This window comes from Urocampus carinirostris, chromosome 3 (assembly GCF_059441175.1).
Source record: "Urocampus carinirostris isolate Australia breed hairy pipefish chromosome 3, RoL_Ucar_1.0, whole genome shotgun sequence".
Classification (NCBI taxonomy): Eukaryota; Metazoa; Chordata; class Actinopteri; order Syngnathiformes; family Syngnathidae; genus Urocampus; species Urocampus carinirostris.
The window spans coordinates 4,872,089-4,884,451 of NC_142351.1; the positions used below are offsets into that span (position 1 = coordinate 4,872,089).

Genomic DNA, 12,363 nt, shown 5'->3' on the forward strand with positions numbered 1-12,363 from the left:
CCCAGAAAAAAGGGGAAGACCTGGAACCACAGACAGAGAGTCAGAGGGTCCCAGAGTTTTCCCCGGTGAGTCTCAAAATGAGGTACTACTCTTAAGTGATGTGTCTGACACAGGTGACAATCTCGATGATCTCGATGATCACCAAAGAATGGACTCAGATCCCCCAGTTTTGTCTAACTAGTTTAAATACTTTTACAACAATTATGAACATTACATTCTCTACTATCAATGTGAGAAGTGTGAGATCAAAGGTTAAGGCTCACAGTGTTTTATCGTTCTTAAAAACTATCAGAACGGATGTGTTTTTACTACAGGAATGCTGCATCCCCTTTCTAAAAAATTATAAACAGTGGGAAGAGATTTGGCCATATCCGTCATTATGGAGTGGCTCGAATGAAAACCGTAACGATGGGGTAGCCATTTTAATAAACAACCCTCAACTCATCATAAAGGGGAGTACTGTGATGAGAGACGGACGCGCAATCTTAGCAAGACTTTCTTATATAGGGAATGATTTTAACCTCATTAACATATACGGCCATGCCGACAGACAACTCAGGTACGAACTTTTAGAGGACATCCAGTCGCATATGCTAGGCCATCAACCACTAATCGTGGGAGGAGATTTTAATTGCATCCTAAGTAGGAAGGATAGAAAGAGGAATGATGAGGAGTTTAAAGTAGATAAAACATCAACTTTATTACAAGACATGTGCCGGACATTTAAACTGGTGGACTGTTTCAAATCCATACATCCAGGAGAGGAGGGCTTCACCTGGTTCAGTAGTGACAATGCCAGAGCCTCTCGAATAGACTACATATTTACGAGGGGTTTAGCACAGAGGGATGCAAGATTAATTCCAGTTTTTTTTTCGGATCACTTGCTACTGTCCTGCTCTTTCTCATTTCCTTCAGGTATGACTGTTGGGAAGGGTTTGTGGAAGTTAAACTGCTCCCTGCTGGAGGATGAGGCTCTAGCCGCACAATACAGGGAGCTGTACAAAGACTGGCAGACCCTTCAAGACTCGTATGATTCACGAGCACAATGGTGGGAAATGACAAAGAAACGAACACAGACCTTTTTTAAAAATGCAGGGAAAAACAAGAAACTCAAAGAGATGAAACGCATGTCGGGACTACAAAGAAGACTCCAACGCTATTTCATCCTAACAGAAAAGGGGATGGACTTTAATGATGAAATCAAAGAGACCAAACAAGAACTAAACGCTTTGGCGGAAATAAAGAGCAAAGGCATCATAATAAGAAGCAGAGAAAGAGAAATAGAAGAAGGGGAAAAATGTACACGCTACTTTTTTAAAAAAATTATGGGCAAAAATGAGGGGATTTTTAAACTTCAAAACGAAAACGGGCAAATAACAAAGGAAAGTAGTGAAATAACTAGATTGGTCGAAGACTACTACAAAAAATTATTTGAAAAGAAAGAAACATATGAGAATGAAATGGGCACGAATGTCTGTTGTCTTGGGAGACTTGGTTGATCCAGACCAAACCTGTGCCATTGTGGGAAGGAAGATCAGCGACAGTCTCATGCTGATCCGTGACACCATTTGTTATGCAAGAGACAGAAACATGCGACTAGCGGTCCTAAACCTAGACTTTGAAAAAGCCTTTGATCGAGTCTCGCACCAATACCTCTTCAGGGTATTGCAAAAATGTGGTTTTCCCCAAAGATACATCAATTGGGTAGGACTGCTATACCGAGACATCTACAGCAAATTCATGATTAACGGGAATTTATCGGAAGCAATCGAGATCAACTGCGGTGTACGTCAAGGTTGCCCTATGTCTCCCCTTCTCTATGTTCTTTGCATTGAACCTTTGGCACAAATGTTAAGAAAAGATAGATTTGTCGAAGGCATCAATATCCCAGGAAGTGGGGGACAAATTACCAAGTGTGTTTTGTACATGGATGATTTTAATATTTTGTGTACTGACCGCGCATCTGTTGAAAGAGCCCTTGACTTGACTGACCTGTTTGGGAGGGCGTCTGGGTCAAGGCTAAATAGAGAAAAATCACAAGTGAAGTTTTATGGAATGTGGAAAGAGACAGAAAAGGCAGGACTCCCGCTGACGGTGTTAAAGACAGACCAGAAAATCCTAGGGATAAAATTCGGTGCGGATGGAGGAGGCGAGACCAACTGGGATGACGTGACAAGGAAAGTTAAGCAAAAACTTGTTTTTTGGTCACTAAGAAAACTGACAATAGAGGGGAAGGTCCTAATCATCAAAGCGATCATCCTCCCAATGCTTTTGTCAATCAGTTTAATTTTTATGCCTAAAGGAAACGTGCTGTTACAAATGGACCGAGCCATCTTTCGCTTTGTCTGGGGCTCAAAGTGGGAAAGGATAAAAAGAGATACAATGAAAAAGAAAAAGGAAAAAGGGGGGAAAGGAGTGCCTGACCTCCAGCTTTTCCTGGGAAGCAAATATGTCTCTCTCCACTTCCAAAACGCTGTGGGCCCACCCAACAACCCGAAAAGTCAAGCAATGACCCGTTTTTGGATGGGCTCATATTTGCGGAAGCTAAAGCTTGTACCAGACAATCGTTTGATTCCAGTTTCGTTTAACTTGCCACCAACACATCTCTTTATTCGGGATTTTTTGAAGAAGTTTGATTTGGAAACACAAGAATGTCACACTTTACAAAACCACAGGGCCCTTATTGCTATTGTGCAAGAGCGAGCTACAGTAAGCCCTGTGCGGGGGCTTGCGTTTGGCGAATCCACAACGGTTTGGAGCAACGTCAATCATCCTGCCCTCCCAAACAGACTACGAGACTTGTCATGGATGGTGGCTCATGAGGTTCTCCCAGTCAGAGCTGTAATGCACCACCGAGGAATGTCAGCGACTTCGACGTGCCCTCGACCTGGCTGTGGCGCCCAGGAGTCGGTGAGGCACCTTTTTTGTGAGTGCAGCGCTGCCAAGGTCTTGTGGACAATGGCCGAACAACTAGGAAAGTTCCCGGACTTGCCAGCAGGAGAGGTCCCTGATGCACAGTACGTGCTTTACGGGGTGAGTCGGTCGAGGAGGCATCGGAACGACTTTGCCAGGGACTGGCTCACTCTCGCCGCCATCAAGGACGCCATCTGGACCTCCAGAAACCTGCTGGTATGGAGGTGCAGGCAGATCCCCCCCGTGGCTGTGCTCCAAATGGCTGCAGATACCATACAATCTGCGAGCGGCGGGCCTAGGACGCAGCCATAAAGAAGACTCGTCTGTACCCACCCGGAGGGGGGAGCCGGAGCTACACTGTGGGAGTCCCGGCAGCAACGGCCTGGGTTGTGGAACCCAGAAGGGAGAGGACCCACGCAGAAGGGAAAGGACCCACACAGAGGACTGGAAGAATGCTGCTTGGGAGGGTGGGATGGCAGAGCTATGCCCTTGCACAATAGTATTGCCTTTTACACGCTGGTTAACTACTGTTAAAAGAAAATAACTCTGAAATTGTTTAATTGATGTTGAAAATGTCAGGAAAAAATGTTAAAACGTCATATCGTCACGTCATATTGTCAAATATAAAAAAATTGTGAATATGCTTGATGGCTGTGTTTTGCTGCTGTTGGTGTCGGTGGATTTGTTCAGACCGAGGACAATCGACTTTGGCCTGGACGGATCTATTGACACTAACAAAGATGTTATATAATGAAATTGTGAATATGTTTGATTTTCGAGAAGGTTTGTTCAAACCTCACTTTGTGTTTGCTGTTAAAAACGTAATATTGGAATATAATATTGTGAATGTGCTTAATTGCTGTTGATATTGTCATGATTGTTTTCTGTTTTAGTGTCAATAAATTTGTTCAAACCAAAAAAACATTGTAAGACAACATTACACTGAAATATGAACTGTTATAAGTATATACAGAACGTGACCCATCAGTAGCCCAATTCGTCCCCCCTTTAACAATCAAAACTAATAATGTTCAAATGAGGCCGATGCTTCAACTCTTGGCATTCAAAATATCAAGATTTCATAATTTAATCACAATTGAAACTATAAATCTGACGTAGTTCACCAAGGACATGCTCTTGCAGCCATGAAGTTCCATGATAGTACGTAACATCTGCGTGAATCCACGCGTGTAAAAAGCTTTGCTCCAAAACACACCGTAATACCGATGGATAAAAGAAATCAGTCGAAAAGTATCTCTGCCTTGTTACGAGCTGTTTGTTTAGTCCCCTCATTCCCGTTTACAAATAAACAGACTTCTAAAACTATTTTCGAGAGGTCGTTAACCTCTGAACTTTTGATGGGCAACTTTTTTGGCCAATTGTGGCTTCGCTTCTTGGTCCTCAGCCCGCATTAGCCTATACCGGTCTGTATTACTAAAAACGACAACGCCTTTTTTACCTCCGAAGAACTCTAGCCAATCGTGACCGGGTCAAATGATAATTGACACAGTGGTTGGCCAATAACATTCGAAATAAGTCGATATGAAAATGTGTCTATTGTATTCAAAATAAGTGTTCGTAACGCTTAGTGTTCTTGTTCGCCCGCGTTTCTGCGTCCAGTGACACAGTATGTGGTTAGCACATCCGCTGGTTCTCAACATCTATAAAGGGGAATTAGCCTTTCAGTAGAGAACGTACGGCAAAACTAACATAAATGGCGACAAAAACAAAACGAAAATAAACCCAAACAGCTTGACAATATCAATTACATTACTCTGTATGTTGCAAAATCTATCAGTTGTGGTTTTAATGTATTTTCGCTTTTTGCGGAGCACCAAAATATCGTGGCTTACTGTTAGCTGGAGACTGCCAACAATATCCGGTCATAAAATCAGAGGCTAAACTAAACCTTACCCCATAACAGCAGGTGGCGCTGTTGGAATTGTCATTGCAGGACACTTATACACAAACCATACAAACATATTTCAGCAGGAATTTCAACAAAACAAAATGAATTGTGACAACCGATACACAGTGTTAAATTCTAACTTCTGTAATGGTTTATAAATTGTTGTTTTTTTTCCCAGAAACATTTTTTTAGTTTTTATATATTTTTAAGCTATATTTTCCTAATAAGAGCAAGTGCTGATGTTGATAACAAAATGTTATGCTCATGAAAATTAGTTGTAAAAGGAGCAGGTTGTGGTTTCATTTCAATGTACATCCATTGTGCGAAGTTGCCCTCACCAAGATGGCCGCCACGTAGGCACGCTAGTTAGCGGGCTGCTACAGCACGTCGACGTATCGAGTCGTCTGTTTGTATCTGTGTCCCACAATTCATTGCGGCGAGGTTTCGAAGGAGAAGCTGTCATGGCTGCCGAACAAGAATATGTCCAGAACGTCCTCTAGTCAACTTTCGTATGTTTGTCCTTTTAACCCCCGAGTTGGAGCGACACCTCGTGGCGTTTTTTCGTTTAGCGGAGAAAATGTGCTCCAGTGGGGAAGGACCTCTTAAAGAGAAGCTTCGGGGAGCCAAAGAGGAGACCGAGCGAGAACGTCGACGACCGAATGCTGTTTCCAAGCTGGTCGGGGAAGGTCCGTCATTTTTGCTTCTGCTACATCCTTGACATCAGGGGCGTTACCAGTGGGGGGTGGCCGGTCCCTTACCCACGGGCACGCTCTGCCCACCCAAAGAAAAGTGGATGTAGTCATGAGGGCAGTCTGGGCAGCTCAAATGTCATCTTGTATCTTTAGATTGTTTTTGGTGATTTAATGCATATGCACATGACTAATTGTCATGTAACGATGTGCACAAAACGACTTAAAAGGGTGGACAATTCAGCATAAAAACACAAAATAGACCAAAATGAAAAAATAAAATAAAAATAAAATAAAAAAGAGAGAAAAAGAAAGAAAAAACAAAGCAATAATAATTAGGTAAGAGGCGGGGATTAAAAAAAAACATAAAAAGCAGTGAATGAATTAGATAAAGGAAAAAATAAAAAAACGAAGAAATTAATATAAGGAGAAAATGGAGAACAAAACAAGAAAAACAGCATGAAAAAAGAAGCAAAAAGCTCAAAAACAAAACTAAACGAGGACTACTAAAAGGAAAATGGAGAACAAAGGGGGAATAGGGCAAGGGGTAAAGCTAGAAAAGCAAGATACAAAAGAGAAAAAAGGAAGAGAAAGTCAATTAAAAAAACAGGAAAGTCATGGGTAAAAGCAAAGAAAAATATTTTTTATGTTTATTACTAAAAATGTCATATCTTGCATAAAATGAATTCATATTTTTTGAATCTCTTAAGCAACTAATGTATAGCAACTTGTGACGTAAATGCTTGAAATCGTTGCCTAGTATCCTAGGTTAGATTCCGGGCTAGGGTTTGGGCTTCAAATCAGGGTTTTAAACTTAAGGTTCCAAAATAGGATTGAGGCCAGGGCTAGAAAAACTAAGGCTTAGGCTCCTCGTTAGGGTCTCAAATTGAATTGAGTGGTCCGAAATAGGTTTGGGGCTAGTTACAGCTAGAGTTATGTGTAGGTTGGTGCCCCAGTCGTCTGAAAGGGACGAGATTTTTTTCGCTGTCATTATTCGTTCATTTTTAGTGGGCTGGTGTTACTGTATCTGAGTCAAAACTGGGATTTCTCCACCTTTATGAGGCACCGTGCAGACACACACTTGCTCACGGAGCAGAAGTGGAGGGGTGCTACTGTTAGGTTCATGTCCCCAACATTTTTAATAAAACGCTCTGTAATAAAAGAAGACATAGAGAATCGGTTATTTAGAATTAGTTACTTTATTAATCATCATTTGAGAGCCCCGGAGATCGAGCTGTTACGAATCTCCGCCTCGCTTGCTCGCTAGCTGGGCTCTGAAGAAATCTCCGAATCTCCTTCTTTTTATTATGTTTTTTGCCCTGTAATACATGAGTCTCTTTACTGAGGGGCGGGGATTCTATCTAACAAAGGAGACTGTATTCTAACTTTTTGCTACGTAGAGTTAATCAGTCTTCTTTGGAAAGCCTGGTTTCCGGGATGATGGAAGGTTTCCTTTTGTTTTGGGAGAGACTTCATTTCCTTCTTCTCACGGCTCTTTAGTGAAAAACAATCTTGAGTTATGGCAGGAAGAGGTCATTCCAGGTCAGGGTACATCCGTTGGTATGTGAGAACAAAACACAGTCTGTATATCAAAACACAACTCATGGCCTTGGAGCGTAGTTTGTGCCCTGCAATTGGCTTGCAACCAGTTCAGGGTGTCCTCCAATCGCTGCTCGCTGTGATGGATTCCAACAAGATGAGATCTACTTATCATAGTTATGGTTCATACCGGCCGAATATGAACACAAAACTTTTCTGGTTCTCACCTGTAACGCCTTTATTGTTGACATATTCCTTTAATATCATAAAAATTGTTTTTTCACTTACCATCGTTCATCCCATTCAAATATCTTCATCATCGTTAGTAATGCTACTTTTTTTCCCTCACCGTTCCTCCATTTTCTCCTCAGCAGATTGTTGAGTCCAAATGAGACAAGAACCAAAATTCTGAAACTCAAAAACATCGTTAGAGCAACACTTTTGCTGTAAAATCAAACTTTTCCTTCCTTTATATATATATATATATATATATATATATATATATATATATATATATATATATATATATTTTTTTTTTTTTTTTTTTTTTTAGTCTATAATTTCTCATTATGGCAACAAAATAGTGTAGTTTTTGTATCACTACAGTATTTTTGTAGTCAAATTTATTATTGTAATACTTTGCAATTCTCTCATTTCTTGTTCTAAAGCAAAACAATATGTTATGTCTATGTTCATTTGCCTTCAAATAGATTTTCATCCTTTATATAGTCCCCTTTTTTTTTTATAGCTTATCTATAAAATTACTGTCACATGTTTTGCACAATGCTGACAACCTTTTTTTTTTTTTTTTTTTTTTTTTTTTTTTTTACTACTACAGTGGCTGTTTCTACCAAATGCATATTTACACAAATCTCAACTGTATGTAACATCTTACATGCAAATATTTTTGTGTAAATATTGTCTTCAAAAGCACTCTATAATGTGCTCCACTCTACCCATTTACTTACTCTAGATTTAAAACAGTTCAATGTTGAAAAAGTAAGGTTTTTTTTTCCAATCTATTGTATTAAGGTTAGTCTCACTTAATTTTCACCAAATTATCTCTCTTAATATTTGATTAACTTTCCCCTTTATGTTTCTCTCTCTCTTTTTTTTTTTTTTTCTTTAAACCAATTAAATCTACTATTTTAGCTTCACCTATTTAATGTGAAAATGGCATGTATTGATCTACGAGTTATCTTACTCATTTGAATTCCACTCAATCAATTTTTTTCCATTTTCATTGAAAAAAAAGTATTTATAAACAATTTTTCCAATATTTTTTTGGTATAAAAATGCCCTTATCTCAAAATAATGTATTCCAATTCACTCAATTAGATTTTTCCTAGTCTTCCCAGTCCTTTTTTACCAATTTTTTGAACTGAAGACAGGAATATTTTATCTTTTTCGGTATTATTCTGGCATTATTTTGATTAAATGCATCTAAAATAGCTCATTTATATTTTTCCTAAATTTCTCACTCTTATCCAGTAACACAGAGGCTCGATTGCGGTCGGGTCTTCCCTATAAATGACTCTTCACCTATGGGTTCATCGAGTATTTATTATTATTATTATTATTATTTTTATAAAATACAATTGCCCAGTGGCAACTTTATTTTCATTCGCTCTCTCTCAATCACACAGACGTCTTGTTTTTTATCGTGATCACGCTCTTACATCGCTTGTTCTTTTTCTTTATTTCTTTCCACTTATTTTCAGTTGACAGAGGACTCCGCACATCCTTGTGAAATTTAACTAACTTTAAAGCGCTGGGTTAGGGGAGTCCACACCTCCCGCGGAATTTTAACTGTCTAAAAACTATTTACCTGATAGAGTCTAGAATTGTCAGGGTTTTTCTGTTAAGAATCTGCCCACCGTAATTTCCTTTTCAACGGAGGATTCTTTAATCTTTGTCTCTGTTAAGATTTTCCTTTTCTACAGAGGATTCTTAAACCTTAAGAATCTAACTCCCGCGCTCGCGAGTCAATTTACTTTTACCGGTATGCACACAATGTTATGAATAAATTTTACTCACGATTCTCTAAGTCCTTGGCTTTCCGTCAACCGTCAGATCCCAGCCCGCGAGGGAAGGTCCAGTCCCGGAAAAAGGGTCTTTATGCTGTGGCCACAGTCTTTCCTGGATTTTCCTCTCGCGTCCTGGAATCATCTGGTATCTTGGAATCCGGTTTCGAAGGACCAATTAAATGTTAGGTTCATGTCCCCAACATTTTTAATAAAACGCTCTGTAATAAAAGAAGACATAGAGAATCGGTTATTTAGAATTAGTTACTTTATTAATCATCATTTGAGAGCCCCGGAGATCGAGCTGTTACGAATCTCCGCCTCGCTTGCTCGCTAGCTGGGCTCTGAAGAAATCTCCGAATCTCCTTCTTTTTATTATGTTTTTTGCCCTGTAATACATGAGTCTCTTTACTGAGGGGCGGGGATTCTATCTAACAAAGGAGACTGTATTCTAACTTTTTGCTACGTAGAGTTAATCAGTCTTCTTTGGGAAGCCTGGTTTCCGGGATGATGGAAGGTTTCCTTTTGTTTTGGGAGAGACTTCATTTCCTTCTTCTCACGGCTCTTTAGTGAAAAACAATCTTGAGTTATGGCAGGAAGAGGTCATTCCAGGTCAGGGTACATCCGTTGGTATGTGAGAACAAAACACAGTCTGTATATCAAAACACAACTCATGGCCTTGGAGCGTAGTTAACAGGCTGAGAACTCTTCAAAATGGCTGAGAACACATATAACATTTTAAATATCAACTGTAGGATAAATATAATTATACAATCCTAACAGCTACTGTAAAGCCTCTAAACAACACGGAGCGCGACTGAAAATGTCTAACTTTCAGGTAAAAATGCACATTAAAAAAAATTATATATATATATATATATATATATATATATATATATATATATATAAGGTGCACACGATACAAAAAAGATGCTTTTTGACATCCCGAAAAAAATGATCGTTTTGCGTAAGTTGAATGTTCGTAAGTAGGGGAGCGTCTGTAAATATATTTGTACACTTTACATGAGGACTGCTGAAAGTTGAGGTAGTGATGCTTTTATTTTTTTGTGTACGGATTTTACACAACCATGTGGAAATGTCAGGGTTTTGTGCCTTCAATCCTTTTTATATCCAAAAAATTGCAACTTTACCACATGTTCCAGCCCACTCCACATTTTGCAATTAGACAATCAGCTGCCTCTCCTATAAATACCCCAGGCTCCCACCTCATTTTGCTGAACCGTTTAGATTCCTGTAGACTTTCACTCACCAAAACAACAAGCTACGCCTCCCGCGACCTCGTCCGTCAATCCCTTCCACGTTCCAGTTTCTCCACTCACTGCAACTCACTTCAACCCTCCTCTTAAGGGTATTCCAAAGTCTCCTTTTCAAGATTCTCTCCTCCCCAAGAACTTCCCCAAGTCTCCCTGTCAAGTTGTCCTTCCTTGTCCCAAGACCTGCCACTTGTAGTGTTTTCTTCAAGGTACTACCAGGTAACCTATTTTCAAGATTCTCGCCACCCAAAGATCTCCTCTCAAGTTTCCCTCTCAAGATATCCTCCTCTACTACCCAAGTCCCACACCCCCTTCTCGCCGGTAGAGGCTTTTGTTGTTGCTGTTTAAATAAACGTCTCTCAAGTCAGGTTACACCACATCCCTTGTGCCCTGCGTTTTGGAGTGTCCTCCATCTTGTGACAGGAAATGTTTGAATCTCGACTTAAGACACACCGATATTTAATAGCTTAAAAGTAACCTCATACTTTTGTTTCCTCGTCCTTGAGGAAGAAGGACGAGCTTCGAAATTTGCAAGGTTCAGGCGTTCTGAGTAATCAGATTGGCACATGGACCAGATGCATGCTACTATAGAACCTGCTGCATCTTTTGAAATCTTGAGACAGGAAGCTTGAGCTCTTCATAACTTACTCTGTTTAATGTTGAGGTGGACTGTGTATTATGCACTGAGGCCTTTGCAACACCCATTGCAACCTGCTTAAATGTCTATAAATCTGGAGAGTGCTATGTTTTTCAGCTCAAACGTTTTCAGCTGGACCAAAATGTAATTGAAATAAATAAAATAAAACAAACATTTATTTAAAATTGCCTCTTATTCATGTCATGTTTTTTGTTTGTTTCAATTGTGTGGTTTTTTTGTCAACTTTGTCTTAAATTTGACGCTAAAAGGCATTACAAAAGTCTTGAATTTTACTTGCCTTAAGCTGTAGGAACCCACCTGTGTTCTGTGCGTCCCTTTTGTGAGTTTCTGTGATTAAAGGCGTCACAAATAAATGCAATTTGACTTGTGTGTTGCAGACATCGGTGAAAAACATCTTGCTACTGCGTGGCAGGAACCAGAGATGCCAGGAACTGTTTACAAGATACTCCGAGTTGTGTTGAACAGAGCAGGTTGGTCATTTTACTTTCTGCAACGTCCTCGACATCTCGTATTTGGCCGTCGACGTCCACCGTACTTTTCTTTCGAATAAGGTCCGGGCTTCTGTCTCGCTCATTTTTTCAAAATACATACAGTGAAGAAAATAAGTATTTGAACACCCTGCTATTTTGCTACATCTCCCACTTATATATTAAAAATATCTTTAATGGGGCAGCACAGCGGCGCAGTGGTTAGCGCATGTGCGGCACAGTTCGGAGGTCTTGGGAACCTCCTGCGTGGGTTCAAATCCAGCTCCAGACTTCCTGTGCGGAGTTTGTATGTTCTCTCTGTGCTTGCGTGGGTTTCCTCCGGGCACTCCGGTTTCCTCCCACATTCCAAAAACATGCATTTCAGGTGAATTGGCCGGTCCAAATTGTCCCTAGGTGTGAATGAGCGAGTGAGTTGTCTGTCCCCGTGTGCCCTGCGATTGGCTGGCAACCAGTTCAGGGTGTCCCCTGCCCACTGCCCGATGATTGCTGAGATGGGCTCCAGCACCCCAGCTTATGAGATGAGACTCGGTCTATGTTTGTGCTCATGGCACAAGTAAAAATGCCAAATAAGGAGGAAAACAAAGTGCTTATTCCAGACGTTATTTTCCAAAGTACAGCGTTACTTTGGCGCTTTTACTTCAAATGACACTTTGCTAGCGAATCATTCTCTGAACCGATGACAGGGCATAGGGCACACCAAAAGGAAGCTTTAACAGTCATCTTTCATGAGACAACAGTAGATTTAGTTGATTTGATGACATTGCCAAATTTTTTGAAAATGCTTCTTTCCCGGAAAAATTCTGAGGAAAAATCTCACAAATCAGTTTTCACTTCAAGAGTTTTCAGTTCACAACAATATTGTACATTAT

The 12,363-nt window shown here is 40.2% G+C and overlaps 3 protein-coding genes across 3 annotated transcripts in view; all 3 read left to right on the forward strand.

The window, feature by feature from the left end:
- The window catches only part of LOC148368411 (uncharacterized), a 261,108-nt gene that overhangs the window by 146,812 nt on the left and 101,933 nt on the right, over positions 1-12,363 (forward strand). The window lies entirely within an intron of this gene.
- The window catches only part of LOC148368422 (uncharacterized), a 52,132-nt gene that overhangs the window by 19,407 nt on the left and 20,362 nt on the right, over positions 1-12,363 (forward strand). Inside the window, exons 6-7 of the mRNA XM_088329651.1 lie at positions 5,223-5,508; positions 11,384-11,476. Coding sequence (XP_088185777.1) covers positions 5,223-5,508; positions 11,384-11,476 — 379 coding nt within the window. The remainder of the gene's footprint in view (positions 1-5,222; positions 5,509-11,383; positions 11,477-12,363) is intronic.
- LOC148368423 (uncharacterized) overlaps positions 1-12,363 on the forward strand; it is a 219,507-nt gene that overhangs the window by 18,077 nt on the left and 189,067 nt on the right. The window lies entirely within an intron of this gene.